The 23,281-nt window shown below is 38.6% G+C and overlaps 2 protein-coding genes across 6 annotated transcripts in view; both read right to left on the reverse strand.

Annotated features, from left to right (window-relative positions):
* Positions 1-1,137: 1,137 nt before the first annotated feature.
* LOC104601922 (NADH dehydrogenase [ubiquinone] 1 beta subcomplex subunit 10-A-like) lies at positions 1,138-7,713 on the reverse strand. Of its 2 annotated transcripts, XM_010265426.3 has the most exons (3): positions 7,333-7,710; positions 7,176-7,215; positions 1,138-1,416 (listed from the first exon to the last, which is right to left on the reverse strand). In XM_010265426.3, the coding sequence occupies exons 1-2, from the start codon at positions 7,616-7,618 to the stop codon at positions 7,193-7,195; spliced, it is 309 nt and encodes a 102-aa protein (XP_010263728.1). In that variant the 5' UTR covers positions 7,619-7,710; the 3' UTR covers positions 1,138-1,416; positions 7,176-7,192. The 2 variants fall into 2 exon arrangements, with proteins under 2 accessions (XP_010263728.1, XP_088758452.1); XM_088902326.1 differs by lacking the exon at positions 7,176-7,215 and having other exon boundaries at positions 7,333-7,713.
* Positions 7,714-15,473: 7,760 nt separating this feature from the next.
* LOC104601932 (N-terminal nucleophile aminohydrolases (Ntn hydrolases) superfamily protein) overlaps positions 15,474-23,281 on the reverse strand; it is a 37,886-nt gene continuing 30,078 nt past the window's right edge. For 2 of the 4 annotated variants that reach the window (XR_016084731.1, XM_010265431.3), the window contains exons 9-11: positions 17,596-17,719; positions 17,416-17,520; positions 15,474-15,811 (exon numbers count right to left, since the gene is read on the reverse strand). Coding sequence is in view for 2 of the 4 variants with exons in the window: in XM_010265431.3 (XP_010263733.1) it covers positions 15,722-15,811; positions 17,416-17,520; positions 17,596-17,719 (319 nt within the window). In the remaining 2 variants the exon portion in view is untranslated. Of the gene's footprint in view, positions 15,812-17,226; positions 17,278-17,415; positions 17,521-17,595; positions 17,720-23,281 lie in introns of those variants that run through there. The other 2 variants (XM_010265436.3, XR_016084732.1) reach the window with 2 other exon arrangements.

Here is a 23,281-nt window from a genome sequence, read left to right on the forward strand (position 1 = left end):
CGAAGGTATGAAGAAGCAGCGTCCGTGCTGTTTTTAGTTTTTACCGTAACGTGCCATGCATATATGCATTCATGGGGACGAGGGGCTTAGCTCACCAATCGGCTGATGCCTCCAAGGCTCCAACGAATGACATGCAGTCATCAACTCATCATGGTCTAAAATGGTCAGATACCAGATTATAACCCGAACTCTAATGTGATTAGTCTAAAGGAAATGGCGTCTGAATTCCATATTGGATATGTAAATGTGGTCAGTTTTGAGTATTGATCAACACAGATAGGCCTACACCCTCTGATGACCTTACTTCCACTTTCCTTTTGCTTGTTTTAATTATTTTTATGTGAGAAACCTGCAATGTGAAGTATGTCGATTCACTGGTAACCGACCGGGCAAGTTTTTTGAGTTGTTTAATTTCTAAAATCTGCAAGCATTCGAACGCAATTATTTGGATTTTGGATGGCTGCCATGCATTTGCACGATGTTTGTTTGCACCTCTAATCTAATCATTAAGGCAGGAAGAAGGCAGAAAATCTAAAACTTTGTTGTATTGTACCGTGGCCCTGGTGCATGATTGAATGTTTCTAAATCAGATCCTGGGTCTAGCTTTGGGCTGTTTGGTTCCCAGTGCTAGAAAATTTTAGCATCAAATTTTTATAAAAAGAACGCTCACAGTTCTACAAAATAAAAAAGTTCACAGATTTACGCCATTGCAAATACTGGCCTACCAAGCGTGTAAAGTTTATGAACCACTAAAGCTCTGCAAGAATATAACGCTTGTCTTATCAACACCCTTTTTGTACCAGTTTTCTCCACTAACCCAAAAATAGCAAGTCCAGATGTAGAGTTATATCTTTCTTTCTCTTCTTTTTTTTCCTGGAAAGCATCAGAAGAAACAACAATTCCCTAATCCATAATAAACTATCCTGGTCAAAGGTCAATGCATATGAGGAAATGTGTGCATTACAGAAGGATCAACTCATTTGCACAGGTAATACAAAAAAGGATTATCACCTTAAGTATTAAATAATCTGGGTAAGTTTTAAAAGAAAGAAAAGTTACAGGGATTTTCAAATAATGGCCCTTATAAAAACGAAGATAATCCAAGTATAATTGTAAAACTTTAAACTTGTGCAAGAATTGTGAGAACAAACTTATTTCATAATTCAAGGTCCATCTATCCTTCATCTTAATCCACAAGGGTTCTGACGCCAGTAAGTGCATAATCTCATGAGAAGATAAGGAAAAATGGCAAACTTTGCACATAACTCGACTGGAAAAAAAATCATGGGATGTTTTTCCGTCTAATTCAAGAAAAAGAACAAGTTGGCATTGTAATCAATTAGGCAACAGAAGATTTGCTGGAGATAGAACTCCTTGCTTGACTTTTGGACCACCCTGCTTGCTAATTTCCGTTACCTGCACAAAAAAATAATGATATTGAGGAACTCTATATTTATTGCTTAATTAATATATTTTGTATCTTTGTGGTTGTGTACAACAAATAAGAAATTTGTCTTGCAGTGAAAAAAACAAATAAGAAATTTGTTTCAGCATGCATGAAACATAGTTACTGTGAAGACCTAAGGAGAACATTTTCAATCACAAACAACAAAAATTATCAACAACAAATTTCTAACATAGCATTACATTTATTTAAAGGTTGCAACTTTTAATCATCATACCACAAGTGCCACGAGGGCCAGACTGCCAGGTTATAAGTTAATAGGTAAGTTGGCAACTTGGCATGGCCGCCATGTCCATGTAGATATGGACCATGGACATTGATTAAGAAACGCAACATGCTAGGTGCTCATATCCAAAAGATTTGCCCTGTACTTCAGCTGTTCTAGAATAGACTCCACAGTTCTTTTTAGCACACAGAAATAACAGACTAGTATCCGGTATCCACAAAAATTGATTTCCTGAATAAAATTGCACTATAGCTAGGCGCTTGATCAATTGAAAGAATATCTAGAGAAATGGTTTATATATATATATCTGAACAATGGTTGACAGATATTTGGGAGGATCTATAATAATTAGAAGAATACCCTATTATGTCAAGTCATATGCATTTTGCAGACATGGGAAGGATTCTCCTTGGTAAAAATACCTATCTTGCAAGGATTTAACCATAATTCTGGTTGACAGAACTTATTTGTAGAATAAGAAAGCTGAAATTGTTGAACAAGAGATGTCACTTTTCAGAACATAGTTTCCAACATGATAGTTTGATGTTTGAAAACTTCAAGTGGTGCTCATCAAAAGAAAAAAAAAAGTGTTGATTAAAAAAATATAAGTGGTTCAAAAACCATTCCTAACCAGCATTTAATATCCCCTTTTGTTCCAAGTGCAATATATTGACAAGGACACACCAGATGCCACAAAGACAACTCTTCACATGCATCTATAATGAATCAAACAATGCCCAGGAGTCAGATTTAATGACCAAATGGAAGAATATGCAGATGACGGGAGGCTCAGGATAAGTTCAACAAACCACCTTTCTTCATTATCACAAAACTTCTGGAACTTCTATTCACATTAGCCAATATGAATCCATGTCAACGATGACCATAAGTAGATTTCACAGAACCTATCATGTATTCGATAATGAGGGTGATCATCCACCATGTAGTCATGTGACATTAGGGGCACTGCCTTTTTTTTTGTGATGGAATTGTTTCAGGGCTGAAGCCCAAGATCCAAGTATCCCAACTTCCCAACTAGCTCCTCCTCCCTTTTGTGTTGGTGAAAATTCTTCTGTTTCTCTCAGTCCAAATTGTCCATACTATAGCAGCAAGCATCATCTCCCTCAGGGCTTTTCCTTCTCTTGCTTAAACCATGGAGTGGTCAGGCCAGCAGCAGATCAGTGAGAGAACAAGGTATTATCCAGTTCAGGTTGACTTGATGAAGTGCAATCATACCTCTTGATTGCATGGTAATGCATGAATAATTATCAACACTTCCCAGGTTTTGCCTGAAAAACACACAAATCTGGTCTTGTATTTGCAGGCCTCTTCTAAGCAAGCTGTCCTTGTTTAAGCATTTGTTAAGAGATGCTGTCTACAGCAGGAAACTGATCTTAAGAGGGTACAGATGACCTCCGCACAATTTTACTAGGGAAGGAAATGCCCCTGGGAGTTCTCAGATTCCTTGCAAAAATTAACTAAAAAATGCCACTACCTTCCCATCTCCAGCACCAACTCATCCTCCTGCCCCACCCTTATGTTCTGATTCCTCAGAATTAGAAGGAGCTCCAGCATAATCTCCAACTCCTGGATATTTCTATGTAAAGTAGGAGAAAAGATGTAACCCCCACAATTTTGGTATGAATCTGCCACTAGGGCGTCCTTGTTCTTGGCCAACGGGTACAGGTGTGGGAATAACTCAACCAAAGGCCTGCTGGAGCACCAGCGGTCCGGCCAAGAGCCGAGTCTGCCACCATCACACAGCATATATTCTACCCCCTTCAAGAAGGCACTGTTCTTCATTATGCCTTTCTGAATAGAGGTGCCAAATGAGGTTAAGGGGTCATCTGAGGTCCAATTTCCTCTTATTACACCAAAATTTGCAGCAATCAATCTTCTCCACCGGTCCTCCATACCTACCCTAAACCTCCATATCCACTTTCCAAGTCAAGTCACTTTAAAGTCCTTAATTCTTTTGATGCTAAGGCCCCCTCCCTCAAGTGGGAGGCAGACTTGGTCCCAATTTACAGCATGGATTTTCCTCTCCTCCTCCAACCCCTACCAAAGAAAGTCTCTTTGAAAGGAAAGAAACCTGAAAGCAGCCAGAATAATACCCTAAAAAGCAAAAACCTGAGGCTAGGCAAAGGCAAATATCTCATCGCTTAAGATTTAACAGAGATTTTAACCTTATGCTTCATTTAACCAAGGTGCAGTGTTTTAAAAGTGCAAGGCGCAAGGGCCAATTTGCGCCCGAGGTGAGAGGCGCAAAGCAAGGCATGCGCCTTTTTTTAAGCAAAGCGCAAAAATACAAAAAATTGCTAAAAAATAAAAAAAGCCAGAAAATTCAAAAAATGCAACAATATTAACCATAATATTAATAAGAAATATACATTTATCAAAAAAAAATATTAATAAGAAATATAAACTTAATTTTTAAAATTAATGTTTTTAAAAAACCTATTATCTAAAATTAAAATACATAAACATAACATGTAAAGCATATTCAAATGAAAATTTAAAAATAAAATCAAACATATAAAACATTTTCAAGCACGTAAAGCCCACAATCTCTTTTCTCTTCAATTGCATTACTTCAAGTAGCTAATGTGATGTAAAACATATTACATTCCTAATTCTACAAGTCGCCTTTGTGCCACGCTCCAAGAACCCCCTATTTGCTAATGCTTCACCTTAATAAAATGTCTTCTTAAAAGGCAAATAAAATTATAAAATCATTATTTTTGTGTGAGAATTAAGAATTTAAGACCCTAACATGGACTTGTTTGGGCTTGCCTCGAGGGCGTGGTCAGGGTTAGGGGGCGGAACCCCCCGGCCCAGCTGCTAGGTTCAAAAAAAAAAACAAAAGAAGTACAATTTTCAAAAGACACACGCCTGGGCCAAGGCGCAAGGTGCATCAGGCGCACACCTGGGCCAAGGCGCAAGGCGCATCAAGCGCACACCTAGGCCAAGGCACAAGGCGCATCAGGCGCACCAAGCGTGCACCTTTTGAAAGTGTTGCGCCTAGGACCTGGGTGAGGCACCTACCCTAAATGCGCCTTGCCTGTGCGCCTAGGCGCGCCTTTTAAATCACTGCCAAGGTGCTCAATTGATAGAGCATTACATGAGTAATAGAAAGGATGCAGGTCCTACACAAGCTACTTTACATATTTTGATTGTTCCTAACTTTATATCATGATACATTGTATTTGATAATTAAATTTTAGATTATGCAAGTATCCTTCAATATAAGCATCAAATCATAGTTTCAAAATGTTATAATTTATGATGAGATTCATGATTTGAATTTTGAAACCCAAAGGCTTAAATTTGAATCTTGTATGTGAATCCTTTTCTAAATATTTCTTAAGATTATATTTTGTCTTTCAATTTGATCTGTGAAACCTATGATTTACATGATTGGGATCAATTCTAAGTCAGTTCTCTATTCTTTATTCCTTTAGGCTCAATTTGGATAGAGTACAAATACAAATGTGTAGAGTGCAAAACCTTGTATTTTGTATGTATTTATATTGTACATAGCATTTGTACTCTTTCCAAATTGAGCCTTATTTATTTTAGTTTTCTTTTATGGGACTTTTGTTTTAAAGCTCTTACTAGAACAAGATTTATTTAGGAAATGGGCTGATGCATATAAATTTTGTAAAGAATACAAGTATCCCTGTATAGACACTCACTGTACAGGAATTACACTTGTACATTTTTTTTTTTTAAATGAACTAACAAAATACACCACCATACATGTCTAAGTGCTAAAAACTGCTGTATTAAGTACAAATATGGTAGAGATAAAGTAAAAATGGTGTAAAATCAATTTTCTATATATATATATATTTAGTTTATTAGTATACATGTTTTATTTATTTATTTATTTATTTATTTTGAGAGAAGATCAACTATTTCATTATATTGATAACACAGCATACACAAAGCCCTGCACAATAAGGCATTGGCAGGGCAAGTATTTCCTTTGTACAAACCAAAATCCCATTTCAATCAACTAGATACAAAAGATTACTGAAATAAAAAAAAAAAGAATTATAAGGTATATTCTTCAACATCCTGTGTGCTGCTGCCCAAGAGTATATTTTTAATACATTTATAAAAAAACAGAATAATCTAACATTTTATAACATGATTAAAGTTTTCAAGAATGTAAAATGCCAAGTACTAAGTGTCACAACAGTTAACTAGGCAAACTACAGAATAAAACAAAACATGCATAACTACAAACTTTCATGCATAGTGATTATAATAATGAAAATAATGATATGGTAAGATAACATATACAATAAATTATATATCACATATTCATAAAAAAAAACAAATTATATTTCACATGCTGATATGTTGTAAAAAAAAGGGAGAAATAATGAATCACGATTAGTATAATAAAGGATATATTAGCATGCTTGTAACTCTAAATGTATCTTCTCGACCAAGCAGCTATAACGTTCCATTGGCTAAACCTACCCAATTCATAATATGTTTAGAACCTCTAGATCCTTTATGCATTCAAATGGCACTGGACTTATAAGATAATAAAAAACATGCCCTGAATTTATTTGATTAAGAACATGATCACCTTTAGAGTTTAGACAAAGACAGCTTTGCTCTAAAATCCAAACTATACCTTAAACTAGTTATCTAATTCCTTGCTGTTTTTTGATAAGTTAATTGCTTAACTATTTTGATTAGTTGTTAGAAGTCTTCAATAAATGAATATTTGGTGCCACTTAAAACCTCACTGTAACAAGACCTTGGACACCTAAAAAGCACAAAATTCTTATCTGAATATTGTGAAGAAAAGTCATAGTTGTAAGCTCAACTGCTTAGAGAGTAGAGATATCCTGAAAATGCAACTTGGTGCCCCAGGAAGTAGGGAAGGTTCATCCTTAGCAACTAAACTTGATACAACTATCATTGTCTTTCCCAGAGTTGAACTCAGGGACACCTTATAAGGATTGCAACAAAGAAAAAATGCACATCAATGGAAAGCGAATTTTCAGGAGAGACTAAGTTGCGCATCTCCTAGAGTACTGAAAAATAGAAAACTACTGACTACCTCATTTCTGGGTTCCCACCACTCCTATGCCCCTACCTGAAAATGGAGGCTTCATACTGGCACTCAGTACAATCTCAATATCAGCAATCAATGAACGTCAGAAATGCATCTATTCAGTGTATCGACAATCACGGACCTCAATGCATCTTAACGATTATATTTCAGTTCAAAGTTAGCATTTATCTGGACTAAGTTTAGTTCGCACAAGGTCCCACTCCACCAAAGAAAAAGCACAAATAAATAAAGCAATCAAAGAACCAAACTTTAACGCAAACCCTGACTCCTAAAAGAAAGAACATGCATATTCAAATTCTACATAACTGAGGTACTATGGTATCAAAAATATGAGATTTAATAATTTAATAGATCATCATGCGGCAAAGACAAAGAACAGAAATAACCTTGAAGCTAAATGAAGTCACTCCGGATCAACCTTGGGACCTAAAAGAAGGAAATTTTCAGAAACACAGCGATCAATGGAAGAATCAGAATATGTTAATCGAGGAGAAGCAAGGACAGGAAGAAACCCTAGCGAGAGAAACAAAGAAAGAACAATACCATGGAATTCGGGGGGACGACCGTCTTTGCCCCATCCAATGCCACGGGTAGCCTCGAGGTATTGGTGGACGAGGTGCCTACACTTCTGGAGATGGTTGATGCCCTCGATTCGGTAACACCACTTGAGCTTCTCTCTCAATATCTTGGCCGTCTCGATGTCGATCCACTTCTCTCTCACCAGGTGCTCCCTCATCTCCAGCATCGCCACCGGATCCTTGTATGGGTTTGCAGGGTCGAAGTCATCTGGAGGCCCTTCATCGAACACTACTCCTCCCTTCCTCACCATCTTCTCTTTCACTCTCTCTCGCTCGCTCGCTCGCTCGAGTCTCGAGTCTCGTCCCCCTCCAGAACGCTGGTTCTCTTCTTTCCTCAATGGTTCACTGCTCGACCCTTTACTATTAATTAAACAACCATTAATATGACGCCACGTGGGCGATTAAGAAACGCTTGATCTACAAGAGTGCCCTTAAACCATAATTTACACGTGGATATTTGGAATCCAGATCACCTGCCAACAATATGCATTCCAACCTCCTATCGAGACCGAATCAGCCCCACAAGACTGCCCCCACAACGTCCCACACCACATCCTTGCAGATGATTATATTATTCTTTAGTATAATCATCAGGAGATATTCCCAATAGATGGCGGGAATGTCAGATCATATTGAGAGGGTGTTAGAGCATGTTTTGTTTTGTTGGCAGGTGATTCCAAATAGGGCAATTGACCATCATTATTAAGGTGCAATTTACATTTGATAGATCGTAGCCCTCGGCTGAAACAACTAATCAAAGCTCTTGGATTTGTTGTCATGGCCCCATTAAATTATTAGATGAAGTGAAGGTGGGGCCATTGCTGTATCTCTAAGACCATGATTTTCAGCTTTGTGTGTACCAAAAGTGAACTCTATTAAGGCAGTGTTTGGAATGGAAAATGAAGTCTGGATTACCTGCCAAAAAAATACATCTCAATAGCCTATCAATATTATCCAATACCATACATCTCATATCTCGTAGGTGAAGGGATGGGGGATCCATCATATGGATGGCCGAACCACGCAGGGTGGTTGGGCAAAATTTCTCACATATGGGAATCCTATTCCCTGATTTAGAAAAACTATATTTTTCAATGTTCATTTTTGAAACAAACCGGACCAAATTTGAAACCAAGATTAGGGAGAGGAATACTTAATACGAAATCCACGTAAAAAGCTCCTCCCAACGTAGGCGTTCACGCCCAAAGAGAGTACCAAATCCTTCCTCCACTGAAGATGACAAAACTTAGGGTGAGGTAGGATCAGTAAGTGGTTCTTCAACAAGAACCTCAGATTCTTCAGCAATAATCGAATAGGATAGTGAGCACAGCTTCAAAATTATTTCTTCCACCAATAAACAATATCAAGATCGAATCTTGATCTAAATCTTTATTTGGATCTGAATTCTTTAAGTGATAAGGATAATCCCTTATCTTATCTGCAAATCAAGATTAGCTACTCCTAATCAAATTAGAAGTTTCCTGATCCAAATCTCTATTTGGATCTGGACTCTTTAAGTGGATAAGAGTTATCCTCTTATAATTATCTATTGATCCATACCCAAATTCGCCCATATTTAATTAATTTAATTAACCTAGCTCGAAATGGGCTTTAGGCCCATTAATCTTTCAGGCTCACTTCATTTTAATCATAACTAGCTTGGCTCTCTTTGTATGGCATGGGACCCTATCATTGATCTATACATCATCCATATGGGTTCAGCCTAACATCTGTTACAAGGCCTGCCCGAATTCACTGCTGAATACAGTGAACCCCTGAGTCCATTAGTATGGGTTCTTAATGGGCCCAGCATTTACACTAAATGGTCATTGGGTCCAGCCATCTTATGAAGGCCCAAGGACAATGGGTAAATGTGAGATTAGCCCATCAGGTATTACCCTCAATGGTCTTACACTTAACCTCTCAGCCCATAATAATTAAATACTGCCCGACAGAGATGACCTCTCCCTCGGCTGCAAGGTACAGTGTTGCACTCTTTACTCACATGGATCCCGGGAATTAAAACCTTTTGCAAACAATTTGTGAAACCGTAATATATATATGTATATCTCTATATAAATATATTTCGTAAAACAAATTTCAACAAGTTTGAAATCAACTGCCGACAGTTTAGGTTTCCATCAGAGAGAGTGCATTCCCCGATCATTCACTTTGTCCGACAAAGAGGCTGATCCTGTCACTATGATCACCCACTCAGATGAATTATCAGACTACCCCAACATACTCAAGTTTTGACCCCCTCTAAGGATTTCACTGATTGGCATATCAAAGACAGCCCAGCCCAACACCTAGTGCAGTACCATAATCGAGTCTAGGGGTCAGTGCAACATTTCAGTTTTGCCCATCTATCTCCAAGGTCTAGGGCAATACTGAAATTTGGTCCGGTTTAGGGTTTTAAGAAAACCCACATTGGATGTACCTCAGGTTTCACCCTGACAACTAAGACAAGCCACCCCAACCAACTTGGCGGCACATCAGTGTTAGCATTGGCAGGATAAATCTCCCAAGATCTATCCAACGACTGTGAAGATTCTAAACTAACACGATTCTCATAAGTGTCTAGTTTAAGGGTATTACATAGAAACACACCAATATAACATGAATCAAATATGTACTTTATTCATTTACAATAAATGTCAATAAGTACATCAAGATGATTGTAGCTAATGGCATACACTGTCTAACAACTCCCACTTGCACTTAGGTCCAATTGGGTACAAGTCGGAGTCCCATACTTTCCACGTGTTTCTCAAACACTTTCTATGTTAGTGGCTTAGTCGATGGATCTGCTACATTTTCCACTAATGCTACCTTCTGAGTCTGGACGTCCCCTCTACCAACAATCTCCCATAGTACATGGTACTTCCTCTCAATGTGCTTTGACTTCGAGTGGGCTCGTGGCTCCTTAGCTTGAGCAATGGTTCCAGTGTTGTCACACAACAATGGAATGGGTGATGTGCTGGATGGAACTGCTCCTAATTCTTGAATGAACTTCTTCATCCAAACAGCTTCCTTGGTAGCTTCACTTACGACAATGCACTCAGTCTCGGTTGCGGAATCTGCTGTGGACCCCTGTTTGCTACTCTTCCAGCTAATTGTACAGGACCCCATCGTAAAGATGTAACCAGATATAGACTTTCTATCATCTAGATCTGATTGGAAATCGGCATCGGTATACCCTAGGATCTGTAGTGAACTACCATCGAATACCAGACAAAACTCTTTTGTCCTTTGAAGGTATTTGAGTATGTTCTTTACAACAGTCCAGTGCTCTTGTCCTAGGTTAGATTGGTATCTGCTTACCACACTCACGGCCTGAGCAATGTCTAGCAGAGTGCACAACATGACATACATGATGCTCCCTACGACTGAGGCGTAGGGAACCTCTCTCATGCCCTTAATCTCCTCGGGAGTCTTGGGAGACATATCTTGGAGAGAGTGACTCTGTGCCTAAAAGGGACATTTCATTTTTTGGAGTTTTTCATACTTTATCTCTTGATAATTTTGTCAATGTAAGCAGATTGGGATAATCCTATTATTCTCTTCGATCTATCTCTATAGAGTCCAAGTCCTAAGATGTAAAAGGCTTCTCCAAGATCTTTCATGGAGAATTGTTGTGAAAGTCATACTTTCATTGTGGTTAACATTTCTACATCATTCCCAATGAGTAGAATGCCATCTACATACAGAACCAAGAAAGTAACCTTATCTCTCATTGTCTTCATGTAAACACAGGGCTCATCCGGATTCTGCTCAAAGTCTATTTGACGGTAGAGTCAAACCGGATGTTCCAGCTCCTAGAAGCTTGCTTAAGTCCATATATGGATCGATTTACATACCATGTGTTCCTGACCTGCAGCTATAAAACCTTACGATTGTTGCATATAGATATTTTTAGTAAGATTTTCATTCAGGAACGCGGTTTTGACATCCATTTGCCAAATCTCGTAGTCATGATATGCTGCTATAGCTAGCAGGATCCTAATGGATTTAAGCATGGCCATGGGCGAAAGTGTTTCCTTATAGTCAATTCCCTCTTTCTAAGTGTACCTGTTCGCCACAAGACGAGCCTTGTAGGTCTCAACCTTACCATTGGAGCTCTTCTTCCTCTTATATATCCATTTGCAACCAATTGCTTTCACCTCAAGGGGTGGATCTACTAGAGTTCAGACTCCATTGGTCTTCATTGAGTCCAACATAGCTTCCATATAAGTCATGGGATCCTCCTCATTAATCGTGGCTTCCATCAAGTAACTTTCTTGATCATAGCCGTAACGAACTGGAGGCCTAGATACCCAAGTAGACCTTCTAGGTTGGTTATTATCTGAAGCCTGTGGAACATCTCCCACTACCCCTGAGCTCTCCTCATCAAGAATAACTTCTTGATGATGATTGTTCAAGATGTAATATTCCTCCAATAAATGGGCATTTTGATTGCAAAATACTTTTTGCACTTTTGGGTCATAGAATAAATATCCTACAGAGCCTTTGGAGTAGTTTACAAATAGGCAACGACTGGTCTTGGATTCCAATTTGTCAGCACTTGTTTTTTTAACATGTGCTGGACAACCCCAAATATTCAAGTGTCTTACACTTGGTTTCTTACCGGTCCATAGCTCATATAGAGTCTTAGGAACGGATTTGGTTAGAACCCGGTTCAACACGTATATCGCAGTCTCTAATGCGCACCCCTAAAAGGATGTAGGTAGTTCTGAGTGTATGAGAAGTGATCAGACCATATCCAATAAAGTCTGGTTCCTCCTCTCTGACATACCATTTAATTGTGGCATAGCAGGATGAGCGAACTAAGAAACAATCCCATTATCCCTTAGGTAGTCCTTGAATTCGTCATAGAGATATTCACCTTATCGATCTGATCGAATGGCTTTGATCTCTCCCCAACTGTTTCTCGACCTCTTGCCTAAACTCTTTGAACATTTCAAATGATTCAGATTTATGTCTCATTAGATACACGTAACTATATCGTGAGTGATCATCAGTAAAAGTTATAAACTAAACGTGCTGGTTACGCGTCCTAACATTTAGGGGACCACATACATCAGTATGTATCAGGTCAAGCGTGCCTGTAGATCTTTCAAACTTTCTAGTAAATGGTCGTTTCATCATCTTACCTTGAAGGCAAGGTTCACAAGTTGGAAGATCTTCTACAGTTAGAAAATTCAAAGGACCGTCATTACCAACCTTGTGATACGATCTATGTTAATGTGGCCAAGTCGGTAATGCCACAGGCATGTGAAATTAACTATTTCCCGTGTTCTCTTCTTGGGGACTATTTCCAATGTATTTTCGGTTAAGTTTGTTTTCAAAGAAGGATGAGGAACATAGAGACCATTCTCGAGTTATCCGTAAGTGAGGAATTTGTTATTTCGTTTGATAGTAATCGCATTACTGAATAAAATAAAATAACCATCCAAACACAACTTTGATACAGAAATCAAATTTCTTCTTAAGTTCAGTACATAAAGACAATTTTTAAGTACAATTATTCCTTCTCTGAAAACTAAGTCTACAGTTCCTATAGTTGTAGTTGCAACTATTACAGAAGTCCCCAAGTAGAGCGTAACTTCTCCGTCACTCAGCCTTTTGCTTGTCTTGAACCCCTACAATGTGTTACATGCATAAGTTGAAGCCCCATAGTCAATACACCAGGAAGCATAAGTGATCAACAAATTTGTCTTTATGACAAAAGATTCGAAATTACCTTATTTCTTAGTCTCTAGGTAATGAGGACAATTCCTCTTCTAATGGATGGTATGTTTGTAGAAGTGACAGACATTTGATGTCTTGTCCAGAGCTTTTTAGGTTTGCTAATCTGTTTTTGAGGTTTCTTCTTTGCCCTCCTCTTCTCCTCTTTTTCTTGCCCCTTGCCACCTTCAACAAGCATGTCTATGGGCTTATCCTTCTTAATCAATTCTTCAGCCCTCTATAATATATTACTGAGTTCTTAAAGGCTAACATTTAGCTTATTCATGTTATAATTCATGATAAACTGATTGAAGGAGGGAGGCAAGAGTTTAGGATGGCATCAACTTTGGTGACATGATCAAGCACTGACCCGAGTGCCTCTAGTTCATTAGTGTAACCCATCATCTTTAGACAATGGTCATGAACCATCTGGCTCTCAGTCATTTTAGCGATCATAAACAGCTTTAAGACCTTTTGTCGAGTAGAACGATTTTGCTCTTCGTACATCATCCTCAGACTATCAAAGATATCATTGGACACTTCAATCTGATCGAATTGTCTCTGTCGATATAATCGAATTGTCTCTGTATCGAATTGTCAATGGAGGCTATGATGTAGCACCAGACAAGAGAGATTCTTCTTTTCCCATTCTTGATATTCCTACGGGCCTCAAAAGCCATATCACCCGGACGATCTAGAGCAGGGTTTTTAGCAACATTGTCCAATTTCTCGGATGTTAAAATCAGCAAAGGTTACAGAACCAGTCAACATAGTTTGGGCCCTTATTTGTTTCTAAATTTAGGTTGCTTTTAATTACAAATGCTAAAAAAAGGAAAAATTCCACTTTAGTACCCTGAACTTTGGGGGTAGTGTCAAGTTAGTACCTGAACTTTCAAACGTGTTACTACAGTATCCAAACTTCCAAAAAGTGTCAACTTGGTCCCTACCCGTCATCAGACGTTAACGGACAAATGGAATGGTACAAATACCCCTTGCAATGTGAAGAAGAGAGAGAGTATTTTTCAAAATAATGATAGTGCCCATTTGTAAACCCTTATTTGCTCAAACAATGAATCACTGTTCGTTGAAATCATCTATGTACTGTTCGAAGTTGCAGCGTTCACCACCCGTGGGTTCACCGGTGGGAGCAAGGACTAAAATATCGATACGGGGTTGGTATCAAACTGCACCAATACGAGATACGCTATGCCTCGTATCGGCTGATACACGTTGATACAGAAGCGTATCAACCATGGTTTCAACTAATGACACAACATCTCACAATAAAAAAACGAGAGAAACATGACTCGAACCCACGTTAGTCAATGCACACCCGGAAACCGGTGGCCAGAACGGTTCCGTTTCCGGGTCATTTTTTAAAACATTGTTGTTATAATAGTATGAACTCCAAAACCCATTTCGATTTCATTAATTCGTCCAACCCACTCCCTCCTCTCTCTCATTATTTTATTTGCCACTCCATTTCTCTTGCCGGTGATTGCCGCTGACCCATTTGAACAAGAGCGGCGATCACCGGTGGCTTCATCCATGCTCATCAATGAAACTGAAACTGAAAGAATGCTTCTTGCCAATTTTGCTTTCTTCTTGCTCATGAATAAAATCTAGTGGCTTCATCAATGCTCAACTCTCTCCGAGGAAGCTCAAACCATTCAACAAAATGAAGATTTTTTTATTTGTGCACGTATGTTGTGTGCCTGTATCCCACTATCTTGTGTCCAAGGGGAAGAAGTCCAAGAGTTGCATTGAAAACCCCCCACAACGTCCCACAGCACATCCCACCATATATTAGGAACATCTCCCAATGATAATATTAGAAATGATGATGTCATTATCAGGAGATGTTTTCAATACAGGGCGGGGATGTATTATGGGATGTTGTGGGGGGCTGATTTGATCTCCTCTGTTTCAAGCTGCCTACATCAATGTTAAGTTTCAAACATTTCAGGGCATAGAAGCATTCTTTCAGGCTTCAATATTTCAGGTTCAGGGCAGCACGTCCGGCAAGAAACATTCTCCTCGGCGATCATGCTCACTGGTTTTCGGTCACAGGACTCCAAGGTTTGCAACATCATGGCTTCTCTTTCCCTCTTCTTAGATCTACAAGTAGGAAGTGATTATGGAGATATGGTGAATCTTGAATGTAGGTAACAATGGCTACCCCATTTGAACAAGTGACGAACATAGTAATGAGAGAGAGAGAGGAAGCGGTGGTTTGGGCGGTTAAGGAAATTGAAGTGGGTTTTGGAGTCCAAACTGCGGTTAACAGTTGGGAGTCCGTAAATTTTTAAATGCGAGCTCGATATGGGTCGTAACTTGATTTTAACGCAAACGAATTTGATCCAATCCAATCAAATAAAGGGATGTCCAATTATACATGTATTGATAAAAAAGATTAAAAAAATACATGGATCTAGAAATAGGTAATTCATCTACTTTCCATAACACTTGGTGGGTCCACCTGAGTGCAAGTGTGCAACCGTACTTTAGAAGAAACAAAGCTTCAATTTATAAACAAAATTGCACCCTCCATCTCCCATTTTACATAATTAGGATGTATGATTTAATAATCTAAAATGGCGATAATATTGACCTTGCCATTCAGGAAGTCAGGATTTCGTGATAGTAAGATCAATTCGCGCTTCGAAATGGTCAATCCTCGTGGTAGTTTGCCTTTTTGTAGTCCTAAGAATTGAAACCTGCAGGAAATAACAAATAACAAAGCTATGAGAACAGTATAACCACGTCCACGATGTCCTATGTTCCTGTCCAGCTTATCCCCAACTGAAGAGAAATAAAATTTGCAACATGAAGTACGGGATTTCAGAATCTCAGAACACTCAACTAGGATATTTGACGAGTAATCAGAGATTACAATGTGATCTAAGCTTCTGAAAATCCCACATAGCATGTCTGACAGTCCGAGAGAAGCATATATAAAAGGGTCCTGTTACACATCTTTCTGTTCCAAACTTTTGGGAAATTGATAGAAATATATTGCACTGCAGGCTTGGGATTGTAGCCCAGCGACAAACACCTGATTACTGGAAAAGAATTCTCATTTCCCCCCACAGGTTTATAAGTATTAATATATTGTCAAAACATTTGCTTGACTGTGTCAATCAAAAAAAGGGATGGCAGTATGCCTCAATATATTCTACCATCCAATAGATTAGAAATCCCCATCCAGCAGTTTTAACAACCCTAAGGGAAAAAAAACTCATTTTGTTCATAATCCAGCCAGAATGTCTGACCAGCTTGACCTAAGCCTTGGACACTGCCTTAGTTTGAGGTATGCCACTTTTAACAAATTCATGATCAGCTATGATGCTTAGATATGGATATGAACATGGACATGGATATGGAAAACAGGGATGTAACTCTCCATTTCCAAAAATCCTGGACAGGGATATAGGTATGGTATCCCATGTAATGCTTACATCATGTGTTTATATCTAGTTTTTGAAGGCAAATGCCATTTTTCAAGATGCAAGATTTGCCAAGTTTCATTAAATTTCTAACATGTGCAGATCTTTTTATGATATGATTTGTTAAAACATACCACTTTACATTTTTATAAGTGTTAATGATATAAAATACATGTAGAAGTATCTGTGTAGTATCCGATATCATATCCATCAAGTATTGTATGTTACACTAGGCATGTACAGGCATCTGGTATCATATAGAATGATCATAGTAAAAGTCTGTGTAGGTAGAAACATCATATGCACCAAGACATTTAAATATAGAAAATAACAGGGAAGGACGGCATTACCAGCATGTACCATTCATTGACCATTATAAAGGCATGCCACTTTTTAATTTTTATTTTTTTCTTGGTATGATGGTTCAGATATTTTACTTGAGAAAATAAAATACTATAACAAATAGTAACTTCCTCTAAATACAAAAATGATACTTCTAAGTCAATTGCCTGTGATGACAATTATGCTTAATTGTTTATTGGCTTCATGTACTAACACAGTTCCTAGCCTCAAAATGGAAAAGTAATGGTCTTTCTAAAACCTGCACTAAAGAACGAGCAAGCAACATAGGTATGAACTTTGAAAAACTTAATAAGTTGGGATAAATTTGAGGATACAAGGCAGTCACCTTTTATAACATTTCCATGTGTTTCTTGGGGTAAGACTTTTATGCCCCTCTACTCCCATGCAAAACCACCAAAAGAAATTTGTATTATCATTGATAAAATTCTTGCTGCATCAATCTCAACCCCTTTTTCTCAACAGATGCACAGTTGCACACACAAAACAATGAATAAAACAAATACTTGTAATACCTTGGGACGATCCATAGAGCTTCCAAAATAACCTATTCCAAAAGACAAGGAAGAATAAGCAGCAGCAATCTCTATGGCTTTCAGCTTAGAGGAATTTCCTGGAACCTAAAGCAGAAAAAATCACTTGCATAAGTGTCTTTAAGAATAAAATAAAATAAAAGTCTCAGGTAGGGAGCTCACCATTTTAGGAGCATCAGCCTGCACAAGTAGAATTCCCACACTTTTATCAGGACATTTTGGATTGTCATCCTGAACAACTGAGTGAATAACCTTCTTGCAAGCAGATGCAGGGCCTGACTGTGATCTACAAAAAAGAAACATATCCTAAATAACTCAATACAATGGACAATGATCAGCCTAGAAGTTACCATGTTTTACTGTCCTAGCATACACAGATTTTACTGATAAATCCCTAAAGCCAACAAAGGAAAGAACGGACTGGAAAAAGAGAACTTATTAAAATCATATTTACAAGTGCAAACAACCTAACTGAATTACACACTTCTATCTATAAAATTTATTCATAGACATGAGTGGATATCCAACACCTATCAAGATGACTCAGAGAACCAAGCAGAGGCCATGGAAAAACGTAGTCTTATAATGAAGAAAACATGTGCTAACCAAAGCAAAAAATCAAAGATCAACTATAACACACTGGGCCTTTTAACTGAAGACACTCATTCAATTGAATGGTCAACCAAATTTGGAGCGTTAACTTCAATCAAACAGGCAATCGTAAGGTCCCTGAGTAATGATTCTTTTGATGGAACAATGACATAGAACGGCATGAATTGCATGCAAATCAGATATAGAAAAACCTCCCTCTGAAACAAAATATAACAAGAAATAATACTGTTCCAGTGGGTCTTGAACATAGGAGAAAAAATAATTAAACACATAACCACAAACAGGATCAAATGAGAATTAAGGCCATTACCCAATGTCGGTCCAAGCTATCTGCGGTCTTGGGAGGGGTGGACTGGATACAGTCCTCTTGACAGTATAAAGTTGACTCGAAATAAGAGAGAAGGGAAGAGAGGAAGAAGAGAGAAGGTAGAAGAGAAGAAGAGAGATTGGTAACAATGGAATGGTTCTAGCAGCGCCAGATTATATTAATATTTATAGGGCGACTAAGAGAAAGGGAAAAAGACCCTTGTGCCCCTGCTGTAAATAAAGTACAATAACAGCAAATAAAAAAAAAGACTCTAAACCAACCAAACAGACCCTAACAAGACAGAAAATAATAAACAAGAAATAAAATAAACTATTTCAACACTCCCCCTCAAGTTGGAGCATAGATGTCAATCATGCCCAACTTGCCACACAAATCATTATACCGCACATGATGAAGACCCTTGGTGAAGATGTCCACAAGTTCTTCTGAGTTGACATATGGAGTGCACACTTCTCCACTCACAAGTTTTTCTCTAATAAACTTCAATGTGTTTCATCCTCTCATGGAGGACTGGATTAGCAGCAATGTTTTTTTTTGATGAACAATAATAAATTTATTAATTCAGAAGCAGATTTAGAGTGAGTTCATACAACATCCTAGGGAGAGGCGCGAGCTACAACCCCTCCTTGAATCTTACAAGTAAACTAGGAAAGAAAAGCAAGAATCACAACTGAGCCCCAAACAATTCTTCCCTATTTTCCCCTTGCTTAGCTAACACGTCTGGCAAAGTATTTGCTGATCTCCCCACCCACTGTACAGTGACCAACATATTCCTTGTCAACCAACTAAATTTCTTCATTTCATTCTTGTAACGCCACATAGCCTCTTTAGGATTTTTCAACCAACCCACCACCACTTTGGAATCCCCCTCGATTGTTAGGTGTTGTACCCCCAACTGGTTTGCAAATTGCACCCCTTGTACAACAGCTAAAAGTTTTGCCTTGATGGAGTCCCCAATTCCCAAGGGACCTGAGTAGAGCAACAAAATCTCTCCCTTCTCATTTCTCAAAGCACCCCCCATTCCGGATAATCCTGGATTACCCATGCTACTTCCATCAAAGTTCAATTTCAGTGAGCCTTTGGATGGAGGAGACCAGCTTGTAATTGATTTGTCCTTTAGGGGTGAACACCTCACTACTGCTGGCCAATTTCTCCAAAGGTCATTAAAGGAGAATTGATGAAAGATTTCCAAGGTCTTCAGCCAAGGTATTGCCCTATTTAACACACAGTCTTTCAATTCCTGACTGCTCATTTCCTTTTCTTGAAAAATTCTAACATTCCTTTCTTCCCAAAGAGTCCAAATCAAGGCAGCACAGGCACATCTCCACATAATTCTCCCTATTTTTGTAGGCCAATAAAAGGTAGAATGGTTGAAGAGCATGTGAACTCTTGCTGGAAGACTCCAACTACTCCCAAACAACGAAAGTAGCCAAGCCCAAAGGTTTGCAGAAAAGGGACAAGATATTAATAGGTGGTAACAATCCTCACTGTGAGATCTATAGAGGATACACCAATTAGGAGAAATACAGAGGAAAGGTCTTCTCTTTTGTAGGTTATCTAGAGTGTTTACTTTCCCATGGAATACTTCCCAACAAAACGCCATACACCGCAACAATGTTGGTAGCAGCTTTATTATCGCAATAGAGTGACATAGGGTTGTTAACTGCAAAACCCACTTCCCCTAACAGGTTTCTTATCCACATGATTTTAGCAACTCCATGAGACATAGCTTTGTATTCTGCTTCAACACTGGATTTAGCCACCACACTTTGCTTCTTACTTCTCCAAGTGACCAAGTTTCCTCCTACAATACCCATTGGTAGACTTTCGGTCATCGACTACGCTTGCCCAACCAGCATCAGTATACACTTCCACCTTCAAATGTCCATGTTTCTAGAACAGCAAACCAGCTCCTGGAAACTTTTTGAGGTATCTAAGGATCCTCTCTGCAGCTTCAAAGTGAGTTGTCCTAGGATTGTGCATGAACTGACTAAGGAAACCCACTGCATAAGCAATATCAAGCTTGGTCATAGACAAATATAAGAGTTTCCCTACAAGTCTCTGAAACTTCTTCACATCTTTCAAGAACTCTCCTTGACTGTCTCCCAACTGATGGTTGGGTTCAATTGGTGAGTCAATTGGCTTCACCCCTACCTTGCATGTATCCTCTAGTAGATCTAGTACATATTTCCATCGGAAAATAAAGATACCCTTTTGAGAGCGGGTAACTTCAATTCCAAGGAAATAATGTAAAGGTCCTAGATCTTTCACCTCAAATTGAGTGGCTAAGAATTCCTTCAGATTCTGTATTTTAGTCTTCTAGTCTCTTGTGATCATTATGTCATCCACATACATGATTAAAGCTGCAATTTTCCCTTCACCTTTCTTCACAAACAGAGTGTGGTCTAATTGGAAAATATGAATTTCAGTTTGGAGCTGAGTGAAAACCATGCATTGAAAGTCTTTTACAATTTTGGGCACTTAATCTCTAGATTGCATAGGATAAACCCAAGTATATCTAGAGTAGTCATCAATCAAAGTAATGAAATACTTATGTCTAGCCTCAGTAGGTAGAGTAACAGGGCCCCAAACATCAGAATAAATAATATGAAATGGAAATTCAGATCTTTATTTCTTAAAGGAAAAGAACTTCTACAATGTTTGCTCAATTGACATGTCTGACACTGCAACTTACTAACTAACAAAGACTTAAATAATTCTGGAAACAAGTTTTAATGACTCAAAAGAAAGATGACCAAGACGATTGTGCCATAAGTAGGCTTGACTCTCACTGAACAAACTGAAGGACTCTGTAGCCACAAGACTAGCTTTATTCTCCAACACGTAGAGACCATCCACCATGCTTCCTCTACCAATCGTCTTCCCCGAGGCCAAATCTTGAAACACACATGAAGATGGAAAGAAAGTAACTGAATAATTCAAGGAGTGAGTAATATTGCTAATGGAGAGCAAATTTATAGGTAATTTAGGAACATGCAACACATTAGAGAGGTTAAGGCCGAGTGGGAGAGATATGGTTCCTTAGCCAGCTATGGTGGAGAATGAACCATCAACTAGTCTTACCTTATCTCTCCCAGAGAAGAGGTTATATGCTTGAAATAAATTTGACTTACCAGTCATGTAGTTTGAGGCTCCAGAGTCAATTATCCAAGGGGAATCAGATGTATGGGATAACACATGGAAAGCAGTTGCAGTGTTACTTGATGTCGACGCAAAGGAGGTAGAAGGGAGTAGAACCAGAATCCATCTGGCAGAGAGTCCTACCATATATCTCCAAATGGTCACGAAAGGGGTTGATAATCTCTTCCTTGGGGTCAGAATTAGGGTGCCTTTCCTGAGTTACCACGAGACTAGTCTCTTGAGATGCCATATTAGCTGAGTTATATTTTTTCTAATTTTGCTGGATTGGTTTCTTACTCTGATCAATTGTTGACTTCTTACTCAATTCCTGTGCCCATTTAGGTTTTCCATGGAGGTCCCAACATGTATCTCTGGTGTGTCTTGTCTTCTGACAGTTGGTGCACCAAAGTTTACTCTTGTCATATACTCTCTTCTGAGAATCACCATTCTTAAAGAAGCTTCCGACATTTGAATATGTACTTCCTCGGATAGTTAGGGCAACCGCCTCCCCCTTTGCACAATTCATCACACTTGTACTCTCTTTTGACTGGACTAAGGTATAAACCTCCTGAACTGATAGCAAGTCTTTACTTCCCAAGATTTGTACTCTAATAGATTCATATGAAAGGTTCAACCCCAAAAGAAAAACAAATATCCGTTGCTAAGAAACAAGTGACTTGTATGCCTTTGCATCTTCATCACATTTCCAATTCACATTTTGATAGTGATCCGATTCCTTCCAGATTGATGTCAGATCTGAGTAGTACACTGAGAGACTCCTCTCCCCCTGCTTGCAAGTAGAGGATTCAGCTTGTAGTTGGTATATCTTGGCATAGTGCCTTTACTCTAAATAAGTAGATTTTGCTTGTTCCCATATTTCGCAAGCTGTTTTAGCCCACATGAATGTCTTCCTTACTTGTGGCAGCATGGAAACCAAGAGCCATGACATCACCATACTATTTTCTTGGTTCCACCTATCAAATTCAACACTTCCATTCTTCGGTTCCTTCACTTTTCCATTAATATATCCTATTTTCCCCCTAGCAGTGATGTAGTGTTTTATTCCCCTAGATCATTTAAGGTAGTTTAGTCCATCAAAGGGAATTACAACCATGGGAAAACTCATATCCATTCCCCCACTCACTCCATTTTGACTTCTTGAAACCCCCGAATTAGCAGAATTCTCAGAGGAAACGGTCAAAAAAGAATTTCAGTCTCAACATTCAACTTAGGATCCCTCCTTACACCCCCCAAAAAAAACACTTAGCTCCACACAAGTAAGCAGTCCACACACACACACACACACTTCGGTTTGGACTCAAACTGAGCACAAAAAACAGCACTAATTTCCAGAAAAAAGGCAAGATCAGACTGATTTCAGACCTGTACAGGTTAACAGTCCCAACCTACCAACCTTACAGAATGTCTAAGTACATTAACCGTCAGGAGAGATCCTTAACAACTTGTAATCATACAAAACACTGGGGATAACAGGTCATCCGTGACCTATAGTCACCTTTTCACAGGTACAGGATCACACGATCCAAGAAAAAAGGAGGTATAAACCTCACAAAGGTCTGACAACATTCAGCAGCCCAGATTCATTTGATTTTTCTCTTGGTACACGACCAAGAAAGATAAAAGAAGAAAAAAAGGAAGGAATGTACCAGTCATAGATCAGTTTTGTTCAGCCCAGATTCAGTTTTTTGTTCCGTTCAGATTCAGCAAGTCGAATTAAAAAGGAAGTCTTGTTCGATCTGCTTTCAC

This window comes from Nelumbo nucifera, chromosome 3, assembly GCF_055504915.1.
Source record: "Nelumbo nucifera cultivar China Antique chromosome 3, China Antique-T2T, whole genome shotgun sequence".
NCBI lineage: Eukaryota > Viridiplantae > Streptophyta > Magnoliopsida > Proteales > Nelumbonaceae > Nelumbo > Nelumbo nucifera.

Bases quoted from the DNA above. Each gene is read 5' to 3' on its own strand.
- LOC104601922 (XM_010265426.3), bottom strand. From the start codon at position 7,618: ATGGTGAGGAAGGGAGGAGTAGTGTTCGATGAAGGGCCTCCAGATGAC. The intron at 7,216-7,332 runs GTATTGTTCTTT...TCCTTCTTTTAG, and splicing joins TCGTCCCCCCGAATTCCATG to GTCCCAAGGTTGATCCGGAG.